The sequence below is a fragment of the Choloepus didactylus genome, chromosome 5 (assembly GCF_015220235.1).
Source record: "Choloepus didactylus isolate mChoDid1 chromosome 5, mChoDid1.pri, whole genome shotgun sequence".
Classification (NCBI taxonomy): domain Eukaryota; kingdom Metazoa; phylum Chordata; class Mammalia; order Pilosa; family Megalonychidae; genus Choloepus; species Choloepus didactylus.
In genome coordinates, this window is record NC_051311.1 from 40,228,207 (window position 1) to 40,246,142 (window position 17,936).

A 17,936-nucleotide genomic window follows, 5' to 3' on the forward strand; every position below is an offset into this window, starting at 1 on the left:
TGCCTTCAAGCTAACAGAGGTTTTCCGGATGCCAACGGCCTTTCTCCAGGGACAGTATACTCATGTTTATGCTTGATTTAGATACTTTTTTTGGCTGTAGAACTGTAACTTTGTAACCAAATAAACCCCCTTTGTAAAAGCCAATCCATTTGTGGTATTTTGCATAATGGCAGCATTAGCAAACTGGCATACTAGCTATTAGAGAAATTCAGATCAAAACCACAATGAGATATCATTTCACACCTTCTAGAATGACCATTATCAAAAAAACAGAAAGCTCTAATTTTTGGAGAGGATGTGGAGAAATAGGAACACTTAATTTACTGCTTGTGGGAATGTAGAATGGTGTATCTGCTCTGGAAGGCAGTTTGGTGATTACTCAGGAAGCTGAGTATGGAACTGCCATATGATCTGGCAATCACGATACGAGGTGTATACTCAGAAGAACTGAAAGTAGGGATGCAAACAGACATTAGTACAACATGGTTCATAGCAGCACCATTCAAAGTTGCAAAAAGATGAAAGCAACCCCAAAGCCATCAACCTATGAATGGATAAAGAAAATGTGGTACATACATAGACGGAATATTTGTTCATAGTAAAAAGGAATGAAATCCTGAAGCATGCAACAGTATGGACAATCCTTGAGAACATTATGTTTAGTGAAATATGTCAGGCACAAAGGAACAAATATTTTATGATCTCACTAATATAAGCTAATTAGAAAAAGTAAATTTAGAAACAACTCAGTGACTTTTAAATTTAGTGCTCAAGAAATCCAAATTACTCTGTCTGACTTCTCTGTGCAGATGACAGAATTCCCAAACCAGAATTAATATCCTGGATTGAACAAGGGGGACATCCCTTCAGAAATTGGAAAGAACCTCAGAAATCAGAAAACATAATTTGTTCCTCTGCTGATAAGCATTTTGATCCACTTATTGAGGTGCAGCTGTTTGGAGGTAAGTATTAAGAAATCAGGGCCCTGAACTTAAGATGTCACACTGCAGTTTCATAGTCCCAAGTCTCTGATCATGTTCTCCTATTTGACTAGGCTAAGGCTTGACTCTTGGTATATTCCAGAGAAAGGCAATAAGCATAGTGGTTAGGAGTGGATTCTGGAGCCTCTTCTTGGTGACCTTGAGCAAGTTATTCAATATCTCTTGGTATTTCAATTTCTTGATCTATAAAAAAAAAACAATAAATATCTACATTATAGGATTGTCATGAGGATTATTGGGTTAATGTATGTAAAGTGTTAAAATGATATATGGCACACAGTAAGAGTTCAATAAATGTATGGTATTCTTATTAGGAGATGAGAAAATAGCAAACTCACAGAGATTGGTTATACAGAGCCTTGTGACCAAAATTGCTTCCTTCCTATCTGGAGATTGTCACCTCTGTTTGAATACTTAAAAACTGGCTCACCTCTTTTGTCTTGTCATAATGGGAGAGTCTGAGATTTTTTGGATTCTTAAAGGTTAATAACAAAGTAGTGAATAAGAAAGCCAAATGGAAGCATCATTCCAAGAATTATTATTCTAAGATATGTCTGTACACTTTAATTTCAGCAGACTGTCACCAAATTCCATTTGGTCATGTGTTATAACCACACTGATGTGTATACAATTGTGTTCCTCAGTGGAAGCTAGATTTCTAGGCCATCAGAGGTCGCTGTTATGGATCACTTTAGTGGTGACATAAATCCTTACGCTAGAGCATTAGCAAGAATACTGACTGAAATTTTGTTTGCAATTTCAGGAAGCCAAAAAGTTGTAAATTCAGGAGAAATTAAATGCCATTTCCCATTAGACCCTCAGCAGAATATCCATCAGGGACAAGGGCACTTCCAATACAATGACTGTGATAAGAGCTTCCAACTGAAAAGCATGCTAAAAGTCCAACGGGTCAGACACACTGGAGAGAAGGCATTTTCTTGCAGTGTATGTGGCCGAGTCTTCACCCAGAATTGTAAGCTCCGTGATCACTTGAGAGTACACAGTGGAGAAAAACCTTTCCAGTGCCCTGAGTGTGACAAAAGCTTCCGCCTGAAGGACGTTCTGAAGATTCACCAACGCACCCACAGCAAAGAGAGGCCGTTTTCTTGTGGGAAGTGTGGCAAGAGCTTTACCACACAGTTTAAGCTCACCCAACACTTCAGAGTGCACACAGGAGAAAAGCCTTTCCAGTGTTCCAAATGTGACAAGAGTTTCCGCTTGAAGTCACAGTTGCTCACCCACCAACGCCTGCACACAGGGGAGAGACCTTTCCACTGTCCCGAGTGTGATAAAAACTTCCGAGAAAGGGGACACATGCTTACACATCAGCGCATACATAAGCCTGAGAGGCCATTTTCCTGTGGAGACTGTGGCAAGGGTTTCTTTTGTAAGTCTAAACTTGATCAACACATCAGAGTACACAGAAAATATTCTAGTGCTCCAAGTGAGCCTGATATTAAAAAAAGGCTTAGCCAATTGTATGCAATGATAGAGGCTGATTGGAGTTGAGGTAGAGTACGACATCCAAGGATGGAACAGAACTTACATTACCTAAGAATCCACAATAGTACCCAAACCCATGGTAGACAGATTGTAGGAACAGAGGCTGTTTTTGAGCAAGAATGTAATGCCAGTTAGGAATATGAGAAACCACAAAGGCTTTTCCCCCAAAACAACCAGTTAATTTCCTATCCATTGATAAAAAGAGATATATGCTCTTTCTACCATCTTAAGAGGTAATTATCTACCAAATGCTAACCCGGCTCTGAAATCCCTTCTTGAATAAGACGGAAGGAAATCCCTCCAGCACATTTCCAAAGTTGAAGGGATGAGGGTGGGTGTTAAATGTCAGTTTTAATTTTATTTATTTGTTATTTTCAGACTATCATGCTAACCTGGGTTTAAATCCTGTCATTTTCATTGCAGGTGCTGATATAATAGTGAATGTGGTTTTGCTTGGTTTATTTGGAAGCTGATAGTAATTAAACAAGTTGTCTGAATTTTAGTTTGTGCGTTTATGTGAATGCTGAAGTGTCACAGAGGGTTCATAGTGCCTTTGCATTGGAAAAGCTGACAATTTCAGCAAAATTTGGCTAATCTGAGTTCAACAAACATAAAACTGAAGGCACTAACAAGTATGGAATTTGAACTTGGACAAGAGATTGCGGCAGCAGATATAGACTTGGGAATTCTAGACTGTAGATGCTATTTGAAGCTAAGAGAGTAAATGAAATTCCCAAGAGTGAATATCTAAGCAGACAACAAAAGCTCGAGTTAAGACAAAATAATAAAGATAAACGGCTTTATCAGAGAGCATTACAGGCACCAACAGTTTAGTGCAGAGAGTTTTTAAGCAAATGTTAAAAATAAATATGATACAAATTGAAGTCCAAATAAAAGATGAACATCAGGCAACACCAAATGTATGTAGTCCTAGGCAGGGTTGTACCCCAAACAAAGAACTCATGACATTCAGAGGGTTCGTGTTTATGTAAAAAGAATGGCTGAATAGAAATTCTTAGGGAAGACAGAAAATGAGATTGTCAGTAAGCTGTAATAAATATTACTATACAAAAATATTTCAAAAATAGTTTTCTCTGAAACGTCAGACCCCAAGATATCTGGCAGGAAAGGAATTATATGCAAAATTAGTTTAAAGTAAACAGTTCTCTTGGCACCACAGATTCTGAAATGTATTTCAGAACATTGTGAATCTCCAAGGGTTAATGTGCAGTATATTCTGAATATATTTGACCTTGGGATTCTCACCCTCCACCCTGTCCCCCCGGCCCCCTCCCCCACCAAACAAACAAACAAAACAAAAACAAAAAAAATCACTTATCCTCTAAACTAAAGTCTTGCAGAACTCATTTTGGAAGATGTTATTGAAGAATAGTCTTTGCTCCAGCAATGTAACCCTCAGTCTGTTAAGAAGAATGAGAATTCCAGGGAATGAAGGTCTTCAGTTTTATGTAACAAAGAAAACAGACCTTTATAGCTGGTGTTTCCTCTTGCCACAAGTGTTGGGACACTAACAAAGGTCACTGGTAATATTAAAAGACTATCATTTAGGCATGTTTATAATTAGAGACATGGGGATATCTGTTGTGTTCTGTGGGTAGCAGACCTCACAGAGCAAATAGATTAAACTCAACCCAAGAAGAGATGGTTTCCCTGGTATATATGAGTGCCACTGGTGTGGGAAAATGGAGTAGGAAGATGTTATAATGAACCAAAATATACACTTTGAGGGAGACTAAATACCACCATCTAGTTAGTATTTAACAAGGAAAGTGAGAAGGCTCAAAGGAACATTATTGGGACATACGAAAAAGTTTGATACAAGAACTGTAAGCATTATATCAATGTTAATTTCTTGAACTTGATAACTGTACTTAAGGTAGGTACACATTGAATATCCTTGTTCTTAGGAAATGTACATGGCAGTATTAAGTGTTTAAGGAGCATGATGTATACAACTTACACTCAAGTGTTCAGGAAAGGGACTGATGAATAGACGTAGACTGACAAGACAGCTAGATGGATAGATAGCTAGAATGATACGTAAAGGTGGCAAAGGTTAAATTTGGTGGATCTGGGTATCTGTTGGAGTTGTCTATATGGGGTTTGTATTATTTTTGTAACTTACTGTAAGTTTCAAAGTACAAAGTTTATAAATGAATGAATGAATGAATGGCTTCAGCTAAGAAAAGATAAGAAGCAGGGTATAGTGGTGAATACCTGAGAAAAAAGAGGGGTTCTTTTGTTTAGTAATGCGATTGAGTTACCAAAGAACACACAACAAATGCCTAGGAGCTATAAAGGTGCAATGTTTCCCACTCTATGGGTTTCCTCAGACAACCTGGCAGCTGTAGAATTAACCTTGTAAGTACACTGACTTTGTGGGTTCAGAGTAGTTTGGCTGGATCTTCTCCAAGTAAAGGACCACAGTGTTACTTGCATCATTCCCCTGTCTTGAATGCTTCTGGTGAAAAGAACGAAATGGCTGTCATAGAAGAAAGAGCTTCCAGAACTTGTTGGGAAGGAGACACTCGCATGCACATACAGAAATGGAGAAGCTACTCTTCTTCAAAGAGGGAGACTTGGTGACTCCCTTTCTTCACATTCCTATTTCCAGAGCTGGCTGCCTCCAGTGGCACCCAAAAGCTTACACAAAAGCTTAGGTCAAACACATATGCTTTTGCCTGGCAGCCTCTTCGCTGCATGGATCCCTCATAGTCTGTGGGCCCAGCCTTAAAGCAGGGGTTACTTTAGCTCAGTTGTATCAGTGAGAATATTCTTGGTCATATCTAACTCTACTGCACATATGTGGACTCAATGACTGTTAATAAGTCTTTTTGTAACCCAGTCCTTTTATCAATTTGCCTATACCAGGAAGAGTGTGGATCTTTGTGCATCAGAAACACAGGCTCATACACAAAATGAGACTCCCAGCAAATGACCACTTTATTGCTGCCACAGTACAATGGGTCTAAAACAGCAGGGAAAAAATTCCTACCCTGGCCAATCCCTTGGGGAAGCCAACAGCACAGCAGCTTGGCACACCTCTCGTCACATCAGAGATGAGGGACACCTGCACTGATGACGTAATGTGTGTTTATACACTACAAAGTGAGGGGGCTCTGCCAATGAGCAATCTTTGTGACCTGGCAAGCAGCCAGGCCTAGTTAAGGTTTATTATCTCTCTCCTCCACTGCCTACCATCTCTTGCAAAATAGAAACATACGGAACACCTCAGGCAAACAAACAAGCGGGGAAACATAAGAAACAGCTGCACACAAACAAGCACAAGATGAAAAGGTGGGTCATAGACAGGGCCGGGAGATGTCTACTGAGTGTATGCTTGACTTCCCCCACAGAGAGAGCAACCTCATTGGTACTAAGTAGAAACTATATATCTTATAAGGGTTTACTGTTCAGAATATATAAAGAACACTTACAGCTCAACAACAAAAAGACAAACAACCAATTCAAAACTGACAAAAACATTTGAATAGATAGTTCCTTAAAACAGGCATACAAATAGCCAGTAAGCCATGAAAAGATGCTCAACATCATTAGACATTAGAGAAGTGCAAATCAAAACCATAATTAGATACCACTTCATAACTACTACAATGGCTACTAATAAGAGAAAACAATTTTAGAACACTTTCTAAAATATTCTGAAATTGATTTGGTGATGAACACACAATCAAGTGATGATACTGTGAACCACTGACTGTATACTGTGGATGGACTGTATGGTATGTGAATTTATCTCAATAAAACTGCTTTAAAAATACAGAAAATAACAAGAGTTAGAGAGGATGTAGAGAAATAGGAACACTCATTCATTGATGGTGGGAATGTAAAATGAAATGGTAGACCTGCTGGGAAAGACTGCTTTGTGGCTTCTTGGGAAGTTAAGTGTAGAATTATCATATGGCCCAGCAATCCTACTTTTAGGAATATGCCCAAAGGAATTGAAAACAGGGACTCAAACATATTTTGTACACAAATGTTCACAGAAGCATTATTCACAGTAACCAAAAGTGGAAGCAACCCAAGTGTCCATCAGCAGATGAATGGATAAACAAAATGTGGTGTATATAGACGATGGAATATTATTCAGCCATAAAAAGGAATGAAGTTCTGATACATGTGACAACATGAATGAACCCTGAAGACAACATGTTGAGGACAAATACTGTATGATCTCAGTTAATGTGAAACAACTGTAACGTGCAAATTCACAGAGACAGAAAATAGATTACAGGTTACCAGGGGCAAGGGAGGGAGAAGGGAGGGAATGAAGAGTTCATGATCATGGGTACAGAGTTTCTATTTGGGGTGATGTAAAGTTTTGGTAAGGGATGGTGGTGATGGTAGTACAATATTATGCATTTATTTAATGTCATTGAATTGTATACTTGAAAATGGTTAAAATGGAAAATTATTTTGTATATATCTTACAATAGTAGAAATTTTAATAAAAATTAATAGCATACAGAATAGAACAACATAGAGAAAATCAACAAAACCAAAACTTTCTTCTTCAAAAAAAAATTGTAAAACCTCATCTAGGCTGACTAAATATAAAAGAATAGAGGTGACTCAAATTACTAGAATCAGAAATGTAGAGTGTGACCTTACATAAATGAAAAGGATCATAAAGGAATGTGATTAATAATTGTACACCAACAAATTATATCACTTAAAAGAAATGGAGAAATCTTAGAAAGATAGCTTTTCCGGAGGAAACTCTGGGCTAGCATGTCCAAAGCATCAGCAAAAGTCTGCTTTCAATGGCCATCTCCAAAATATTGCTCCCGGGGCATTTTGTCATTTCTTAGCTTCTTCAGCTCCTGTGCATCTAAGTGTCTGGGTTCCTCTCTTAGCTTTGCCAGCAGACCTTTTCTCTCCAAACTGTCCCTCTCAGCTGCTCTGAGCTTCTTCTGTTTGTGAGCTCTTTTATAGGACTCTAGTGATTAAATCAAGACCCATCCTGAATGGGTGGGGTCCATATCTCCATGGAAATAATTTAATCAAATATTTCACCCAGAGTTGATTGAGTCACATATCCATGGAAACACTCAAAAGATTCCAACCTAATCAACACTAATACATCTGCCCCCACAAGACTGCCTTAAAGAATATGGCTTTTGGGGGACATAATATATCCAAACTGGCACAGATACAAATTACTGAAACTGACTTATGAAGAAAGAGACCATAGAATAGAACCATAACAAATGAAGGGATTGAATTAGTATTTAAAAAAAAAAAAAAAAAAAAACTACCCACAAAGAAAAGCCCAGACCCAGATAGTGCTGAATTCTATCAAACATTTAAGGAAGAGTTTTCCAAAAAAAGAAGAGGGAGTAATACTTCACAACTCATGCCATGAGGCCAGTATTACCCTGATACCAAACCAAACCAAAGCATCACAAGAAAAAAGCAAAAAAACTATGAATAAGAATGCAAAAATCTTCAATAAAATACTAGCAAATGAAATCCAGCAATATAAAAAGAATTATATGACCAAATGGAATTTATCCCCAAAATGCAACATTGGTTTAATATCTAAAAACCAATAAATGTAAAATTATATCAATAGGATACAAATGAAAATCACAGGATCATCTCAGTAGACAAAAAAAGAATTTGACAATATTCAACACTCTTTCATGATAAAAACTAGGAAAAGAAGGGAAATTTCTCAACCTTATATAGGGCATCTATGAAAAATCCACAGCTAATCTCCTACTTAATGGTGAAAGACTGAATACTTTCAAAGAGAATCAAAGAGAATAAAATCCTTAGGAATAAATTTAACAAAAGAGCAACACTTGTATTCTGAGACCTATAAAATTTTGAAAGAAAGTAAATATCTAAGCAAATGGAAAACATTCCATGTTCTTTAATTGGAAGTGTTAGCACTATTAAGATAACAATACTCCCCAATCTGATCTTTTGATTCAATGCAATTCCTATCAGAATCTCAGCTCACTTATTTGTAGAAATTGGCAAACTGATTCTAAAATTCATATGGAACTGCAAGAAACCCAGAATAGCCAAAACAATCCTGAAAAAGAAAAATAAAGTAGGAGGATGCACACTTTTTGATTTTAAAACTTACTACAAATATAAGGTAATCAAAATAGTGTGGTATTGCCAAAAGGATAGACACAAAGATTAATGGAATAGAATTTGGAGTTCAGAAAAGACCTATACATCTATGGTCAACCAATTTTCAACTAAGGTGCCAAGATCATTCAGTGCAGAAAGAAAAGTCTTTCCAACAAATTATGCTGAGGCAACTGGATAGCCACATGCAAAAGAATGAAGGTGGACCCTTACCTACACCATATATACAAATTACCTCAAATGGGACTGGCCCTACGTAAACTACTAAAGGGAATCCTGCTGGAAGAAAAGAAAAGACAGGAGAGAGAGGTCTGGAAGAGGGTACAGAATTGAAGAATATTAGTAAGGATAACTTAAAGGATAAAAAGAGAGAAAAAATAGATCTGACAAATAAAAACCAAAGGATAAGATGCATGAATCAAGAAGTGCCTTTACAGTAAAAACTTTGAATATTAATGGATTAAACTCTCCAATCAAAAGAAACAGAGTGGCAGAATGGATTTAAAAATATGATCCTTCTATATGCTGTTTACAAGAGATGCATCTTAGAACCAAAGATACAAATAGGGTGAAAGTGAAAAGACGGAAAAAGATATTCCATGCAAGTAGTAACCAAAAGAAAACTGGGGTAGCTATACTAATATAAGAAAAATAGACTTTAAGTGCAAAAATGTTATAAGAGATAAAGAAGGACAACATATAGTAATAAAAGGGGCAATTCAACAAGCAGAAATAACAATCATAAATATCTATGTTCCTAATCAAGGTGTCCCAAAGTGCATGAGGCAAACACTGGCAAAACTGAAGGGAGTAATGGACGACTCTACCATAATAGTAGGAGACTTCAACGCGACACTCTGCAATAGCTAGAACAACTAAACAGAGGATCAATAAAGATACAGAGAACCTAAATAATATAAATGAACTAAAACCTAACACGTATTTAGAACACTGCATCCCAAAACAGCAGGATACACATTCTTCTCAAGTGCTCATGGAACATTCTCAAAGATAGAACATATGCTAAGACACAAAACAGGTCTTAATAAATTTTAAAAGACTGATATTATACAAAGTACTTACTCTGATCATAATAGAATGAAGCTAGAAATCAATAAGAATTGGAGAACTGGAAACTACACAAATATATGGAGGTTAAAACATGCTCTTAAATAACCAGTAGGTCAAAGAAGAAATTGAAAGAGAAATCAGTAAATATCTTGAGACAAATAAAAAGGACAACACAATGTATCAATACTTATGGGATGCAGTGAAGGAAGTGCTGAGAGGGATTTATAGTCTTAAATGCCTACATTAAAAAGAAGGACTCCCCCAACATGGGACAGGACCCCCCAAATGAATGAGTCTCTCTGGCAACATAGGACATGGATTCTGGGAATGAGCCTGACCCTGGCATTCAGAATGCCTTTTTGACCAAAAAGGGGAAAGAAAGGCAACAAAGTAAGGTTTCAGTGGCTAAGAAAATTCAAATAGAGTCAAGAGGCTGTCCTGGAAGTTACTCCTATGCAAGCTTCACCTGGATATGCCAAATGAACACAGTATGATAAGCCCAAGTCAATACTAGTCCCAAAAACCCTAAAGAATACCCAGATTCCTATCTGAGACTCTTATATAAAAGTTTCACTCACTAAGTTTATTCTTCAGAAACTTAAATCCTTCAGAAAACTCCTATGCCAGCTGAGTTCCCAAACCCAGAAGCAATAGCCTCTTCAAGAACATCAACCAGATGTGTCCCCTTTTCTCATAAAGTCAACACACCTTTTCAACATGAACAAGTTAGGGTGGTCACTGTCTAGATATCCCTGAAAATCAGGATAGTGATTAAACTAGAGGTAGGAGTAGCTACAGACAAGATGGAAATTAATAAAGGATTATGAATACTGAATCTCTATATAATTTTCTTTTTCTTAGTTGCTAGGGTATTAGAATAGCTAGAAGGAAAGAATGAAATGGTGGAACTGTAACCCATAGCATCCTTTGAAATTTGTTCTATAGCTTCTTGTTAAATTGTAATTTGAATCTTATCACCTTTTTACATGTATGTTATATTTCACAATAAGGAAGTAAGTGAAACTATGGTACTGTAACTCATAACATTTTTGGAAATTTCCTGTATAAACACTTGTTAAATCATACTTTGAAAGATATTACCTTTTTGCATATATGCTATATTTCACAATAAAGAAATAACTGAAACTGTGCTCTCTAACTGCTTGTTAAGTTGTACATGGAAAGGCATCATTTATATATATATATGCTATATTCCACAATTTAAAAAAGGGTTAAAAAAAGGTAGGAAAGAGCTAAAATCAATTACCTAATGGAACAACTAGAGAAACTGGAGAAAGAACAACAAATTAATCCCAAAGAAAGAAGGAGGAAAGAAATAACAAAGATTAGAGCAGAAATTAATGAAATTGAGAATAAAAAAAAAAAAAAACCAATAGAAGCAATAAAACCAAAAGTTGGTTCTTTGAGAAGATCAATAAAATCAACAAACTGTTAGCTAGACTGACAAAGACAAAAAGAGAGACACTTCAAATAAATAATCAGAAGTGAGGAGGGGAGTGGTGGTCATTACCACACACCCTGAAGGTATAAAAAAGATCTTAAGTGGCTCCAAGGAACAACTGTATGCCAACAAGCTAGACAACTCAGATGAAATGAACAACTTCCTACAAACACATGAACAACATACACTGACTTGAGAAGAATAGAAGGTCTCAACAAACCAATCACAAGTAAGGAGATCAAACCAGTCATCAAAAACCTACCAATAAAGCCAAGCCCAGGAACTGATGGCTTCACAGGCGAGATTTACCAAGCATTCCAAGAAGAATTAGTTCCATTCCTGCTCAAAGTCTTCCAAAAAAATTGAAGGAGAGGAAATATTAACTAACATTTTATGAAGCCAACATTACCCTAATACCAAAGCTGGACAAAGACATTACAGGAAAAGAAAACTTCAGACCAATCTCTCTAATGAATATAGATGCAAAAATCCTCAGCAAAATACTTGCAGATAGAATCCGACAGTGTATTAAAAGAATTATATATCATGACCAAGTGGGTTTTATTCCAGTTATGCAAGGATGGTTCAACACAAGAAAATCAATTAATGTAATACACCACATTAAAAGAGAAAAAAAACACATGATCATCTCAGTTGATGCAGAAAAGGCATTTGACAAAATTCAGCATCCTTTCATAATAAAAACAATTCAAAAGCTGGGAATAGAAGGAAATGTCCTCAACATGATAAAAGTCATATATGAAAAACCCACAGCTAACATAATACTCAGTGGTGAGAAATTGAAAGCTTTCCCTCTAAGTCTGAGAACAAGACAAGGATGCCTAGTGTCACCACTGTTATTCAACATTGTGCTGCAAGTTCTAGCTACATCAGTTAGTCAATAAAAAGAAATAAAAGGCATCCAAATTGTAAAGGAAGAAATAAAACTGTTGCTATTTGCAGATGACATGATCCTGTATTTAGAAAATCCAGAAAAAAAATGACAGCAAAGCTATTTGAGCTAATAAGCAAGTTCAGCAAAATGGTGGGATACAAGACCAACACACAAAAATCAATGGTGTTTCTGTACACTACTAATGAGCTAACTGAGGAGGTAATCAAGAAAAAAAATTCCACTTATGATAGCACCTAAAAGAATCAAATAACTAGGAATAAACTTAACCAAGGAGGTAAAGGACTTGAACTAGGAAATTATAAAACATTGCTAAAAGAAATCAAAGAAAAACTGAATAAAGGGAAAGACATTCTATGTTCAGGGACTGGAAGGCTAAATGTCATTAAGAGGTCAATTCTACCCAAACTGATCTACAGATTCAATGAAATACCAATTAAAATTCCAAAAGACTACTTTGCAGAAATGGAGAAACTAATTATCAATTTGATTGGAAAGGGTAAGGGGCCTCAAATATCCAAAAACACTTACAAAAGAACAAAGTGGGAGGTATCATGCTTCCTGATTTAAAAACATACTATAAAGACACAGTGGTCAAAAAAGTATGATACAGGCATAAAGATAGACATATTGATCAATTGAATTGAATTGAGAGCTCATAAATAGACCCTCAGATCAATGGTCAGTTGATTTTTTATAAGGTTCCAAGCCCAGTCAACTGGGAGAGAACAATTTCTTCACTAAACCGTGCTGAGAGAGCTGAATATCCATAACCAAAAGAATGAAAGAGGACCCCCCATATCACACCCTATTCAAAAATTAACTCAAAATGGATCAAAGACCTCGATATAATAACCATACCATAGAACTCCTAGAAGAAAATATAGGGAAACATCTTCAAAATCTAGTGGTAGGTGGTAGTTTCTTTGACTCTACACCCAAAGCACAAGCAATGAAGGAAAAAAGAGATAACTGGGAATGCCTCAAAAATGAATACTTCAGTGCTTCAAAGGACTTGATCAAAAGGGTGAAAAGGTGACCAACTTAATTGGAAACCACATATCTGATAAGGGTTTGATAGCCAATATATAATGAAATCTTACAACTCAACAATAAAAAGACAAACAATCCAATTAAAAACTGGGCAAATCCTCCCGAATACCTCTTTGTTGCTCAGATGTGACCCTCTCTCTCTAGCTAAGCCAACTTGAAAGGTGAAATCACTGCCCTCCCCCATGTGTGGGATCAGACACCCAGAGGAGTGAATCTCCCTGGCAATGCGGAATATGACTCCCGGGGAGGAATGTAGATCCAACATCGTGGGATGGAGAACATCTTCTTGACCAAAAGGGGGATGTGAAAGGAAATGAAATAAGCTACAGTGGCAGACAGATTCCAAAAGGAGCCAAGAGGTCACTCTGGTGGGCACTCTTATGCACAATATAGACAACCCTTTTTAGGTTCTAGTGAATTGGAGTAGCTAGCAGTAAATACCTGAAACTATCACACTACAACCAGAACCTATGAATCTTGAAGATGATTGTATAAAAATGTAGCTTATGAGGGGTGACAATGGGATTGGGAAAGCCGTAAGGACCACACTCCCCTTTGTCTAGTTTATGCATGGATGAGTAGAAAAATGGGGGAAGGAAAACAAACAAACAAACAAACAAAGGCACCCAGTGTTCTTTTTTACTTTAATTGCTCTTTTTCACTTTAATTATTATTCTTGTTATTTTTGTGTGTGTGCTAATGAAGGTGTCAGGGATTGATTTGGGTGATGAATGCACAACTATGTAATGATACTGTGAACAATCGAATGTACGATTTGTTTTGTATGACTGCATGGTATGTAAATATATCTCAATAAAATGAATTTAAAAAAAAAAAACTGGGCAAAGGACATGAATAGACATTTCTCCAAAGAGGAAATACAGATGGCTAATAGACACATGAAAAGAAGCTCAGCTTCACTAGCTTTTAGGGAAATGCAAATCAAAACCACAATGAGATATCATCCCATACCTACTAGAATGGCTGCTATTAAACAAACAGGCAACTACAACTGTTGGAGAAGAAGTGGAGAAATTGGAACGCTTATTCACTGCTGGTGGGAATGTAAAATGGTACAGCTGCTGTGGAGGACACTTTGGCAATTCCTCAGGAAGCTAAGTATAGAGTTGCCTTTCTACCCGGAACTGCCACTACTCGGGATATACCCTGAAGATCTGGAAGCAGGGACGCAAACAGACATTTGCACATGGATGTTCATAGCAGCATTATTCACAATTGCTAAAAGATGGGAACAACCCAAGTGTTGTTGGGTTTTGATTTGCATATCCCTGATATCTAATAATGTCCAGATAAACAAAATGTGGTATATACATATGATGAAATATTATTCAGTAGTAAGAAGGAATGAAGTCCTGAAGCATGTGACAACCTGGATGAACCCTGGGGACAATTATGTTAAGTAAAATAAGTCAGACACAAAAGGACAAATATTTTATGATCTCATTGATATGAACTAATTATAAGATGTAAACTCATAAACATAAAATATAGGATATAGGTTACCAGGATATAGAATGAGGCTAAAGAATGGGGATTGGTTGCATAATATGTGCAGAATGTTTAACTAGGGTGAACTTAAACGTTCGGAAATGGACAAAGATAACGTAGCATGTTATTGTGAGAATAATTAACAGCGCTGAATGGTGTGTGAGTGTTGTGGAAAGGGGACATTTAGAATCAAGTATGTCAGCAGAAGGAAAGTTGGAGGTTAAAAAATGGGAATGTATAACAGTGAATCTTGTGATGGACAATATCTGTGATTAACTGTGCAAATATGAAAAAGTTCTTTCATGAACTAGAGCAGATGTATGACACTATTATAAGGAATTAACAATAGAAGGATGTATTGGAAAAAATATGCTTATTGTAAAGTATGGACTATAGTTAACAGTAATTTTTTTTTTTGGGGGGGGAGAAAAAAATTTTTATTTGTAATTTCATGCTTCAAATTCTTACAGGTATATTAAGTACTATGTAAACTTGTCTTTAGGAGATCAGTATTAGACTTGGGGCAAGATAATGTCATCTGAATTTATTTGGAGAAATACAGTTTAGCTGTTCTTACAAATATTGAAGAGCTGCGAAGTTAGAAATTAGGGCATTAAGAATAGTTTTTAACCTAAACCGCCCCCCTCACTTTTTAAACTTACTATTGGATTAACTTGTTTAACATTTATCCTTAAGATAGGTTAAATGTGTTACTATTTTGCATAAGTGGTCCTAGGTTGCACTTAACAACAAAATAAAATACTGGCATCATACAATAAACTATACTAGTATCAAAGGTTGCAAAAATTGGTGAGAGTCAAAATGAATCTTTAAGGTTGGAGGGACCCTTTAATACTTATCTTTGGGCTTAAGGAAAAAAGAACAGTCCTATACTGCATTTCAACTCTTAAAAATAGGAAGTGTTTTAGCAGCTTAAATCTCTTCAATTACAATATAAAACTTCTTACACTAGGATTTACTTTGAAAAATAGTTCACAACCATACCAATTATAACATACATACACTGGCACTTCAGCACAAAGGCAAACTTTAAAATTAATCTGAACCTTTAAAATTAGGCTATAGTATAAAAAAACAGTCCATGGTCTTACATTCAGCAAATTCATACTAAAATATTCTATTTCTGTAGGATAAAGGCCAACAAGTTTTTACATATGCTACAAGCTTTATACATGTATTTACATGGCTCTTTCCTCCCCTAGGTACATAAAACTTTCGCATTATACAATTCCCCACTTAATGCCAACCTCTACAGAGATCATTTCAGGCTAGATCACTGTCAATAGCTTGTGCAGTGTTAGAATACAAAAAAAATGTATTTTGAAAGCTACTCAGTGACTACTAAATACCATTCCTATTAAAAATGGTTTTGGAGCATGTACTGGCAGTTACCTATCCACTATATGTAACAGGGCCATCAGGATGTGCTGTGCCTCATTCTAATAAGTCCCTAATGCCCTTTCCACATGAACCACTGTAAAACTTATTAAAATGTACTTAACTATTCATTAAGGAAAACTGACATTTTTTTGTTAGCAGTGCATCAGGTTGTTGGCATATTCTTGTTCTGGTGTTCATAGGACATTCAACTCAAATGTTCAACTAGTTCTTAGTCACTCTGTCTTAGCTAGATGTTTGTAACCTGATTCACTAGCTTTCAACAAGTAAATCTACTGATCCATGAATGATAATTTTAAATTAGTAGTTTCCCCCAACAAGTATTAAAAAGGTTTTGTCATCCTCCAAATCTAAACTTGGTTTCACTTGAGTTACTCAATTAAGAATAGTTAAGTTCAATCATTAATAACTTAGTTATTTTAAGTAGCACTGATAACTACCATTACCTCATAGTGCCCACAATACATAAAACAAGTGAGATTAAGTCTAATCATATTTTCTACATTAGCAGTTTTATACAGAGTAATTCACTAATGAATTTGTTTCAGACCAACTGACAACTAGTTTTAAATGTGATGCCTAAATTTAAACGTAAGTATTTTCTTATTTTATACCTGTACTTTAAGTAGCGTTTTAAGCTGAAATGTCATTATTTCCTTATCAGAAGGATTAAAGGGAACAGGAACCCAGTGGCTTGGTGGTTTAGGAAGAACACTTGGTGATGGTGGCTCACTAAATTTGGCTCCAGCATAGTTCTGACTAGTTTGAGACTTAAAAAGTAAGCTGGAACTTGACAAACTAGAGTTCCAATTTTGATTATTTGAAAAGTGTACTTTGTTCTTGCCCCCATTTTGCATGGCCTGCCATGCAGCTGCTGCTGAGTTATAACCATGTCCTCTTTCTTTTTTCTTATGAACAATCTTCATCTGGGAATTCTGGTCCTTGGTCTTCTGTCTGTTAAGCTGTTGTTGGTTCTTACTAACATTTCTAGATTGGGAAACTGGAATGTTATACCTCTCTCCACCACCCATCTTCAGGTTGTCACCTTTCAGTCTGCTTTTCAGATTGCAGGATTTCCACTACCCGTCCTCTTCCTTGCTGCCAAGCCCAGGATAATAGGTGTTGCTTTCTGACAGATCCTTTCCTTTGTCTGAATACAGAAGTTTTCATGGGCCAATCTGCTGAAGACAGCCTAGGAGCTGAGGCCAACATCTGAGTTTCCTCAGCACACAAGTTTGAGAGAAGTCCTAGCGACTTCAAGCTCGGAACTGCAACAGCAGCGGAACCTATTTGACCTTGGAGTCTCCCTCCCCTTCCAGGGAGAGACGAGGCACGGAACGAACAAAGCCCAAGAGCACTGACGAACTACCTGCTGATCACCCAAGCATCCGCCGACCCAACCACCCCTAACAGTAATATTTTAATACTCTTTCATCAACAGTAACAAACATACACACCAATTCTATGGGTCAATAATATGGTGGAATAAGGAGTATGGGAGGATTAGGGCTTTCTTTTTTATTTTTATTTCTTTTCTGGAGTAATGAAAATGTTCTAACTTGATCATGGGGCTGTATGCACAACTATGTGACCATACTGCGAACCAGTGGTTGTATGCTTCAGATGGTTTCCATACTGTATGAATATATCTCAATAAAATTGCATTAAAAAATTAGGCAAAGGGAACATAAAACCTCCTATGCAATAAAGCAAGCAAGTAATTAAAAAAAAAAAAGGAAATTAACTCAAATGGATCAATGACCTAAATGTAAAAATGACACGGTAAAACTCTTAGAAGAAAACATAGGGGTAAATCTTCATGACCTTGGATTTGGCAATGGATTCTTAAATATGACTC

At 36.5% G+C, this 17,936-nt stretch overlaps 2 protein-coding genes across 4 annotated transcripts in view; one reads left to right on the top strand and one right to left on the bottom strand.

The window, feature by feature from the left end:
* LOC119533944 (zinc finger protein 786-like) overlaps positions 1-6,263 on the top strand; it is a 117,908-nt gene extending 111,645 nt beyond the window's left edge. For 2 of the 3 annotated variants that reach the window (XM_037835910.1, XM_037835908.1), the window contains exons 3-4: positions 810-962; positions 1,765-6,263. In XM_037835910.1, the coding sequence (XP_037691838.1) occupies positions 810-962; positions 1,765-2,510 (899 nt within the window). In that variant the 3' untranslated portion in view covers positions 2,511-6,263. The remainder of the gene's footprint in view (positions 1-809; positions 963-1,764) is intronic. The other variant, XM_037835909.1, reaches the window with a different exon arrangement.
* An 8,817-nt stretch (positions 6,264-15,080) lies between these two features.
* Positions 15,081-17,473, bottom strand: LOC119533948 (proline-rich nuclear receptor coactivator 2-like). The gene has a single exon (XM_037835916.1). The coding sequence runs from the start codon at positions 17,107-17,109 to the stop codon at positions 16,687-16,689; it is 423 nt and encodes a 140-aa protein (XP_037691844.1). The 5' UTR covers positions 17,110-17,473; the 3' UTR covers positions 15,081-16,686.
* Between the last annotated feature and the right edge of the window lie 463 nt (positions 17,474-17,936).

Coding starts and splice junctions, on each gene's coding strand:
- LOC119533948 (XM_037835916.1), bottom strand. CDS start 17,109: ATGGGTGGTGGAGAGAGGTATAACATTCCAGTTTCCCAATCTAGAAAT.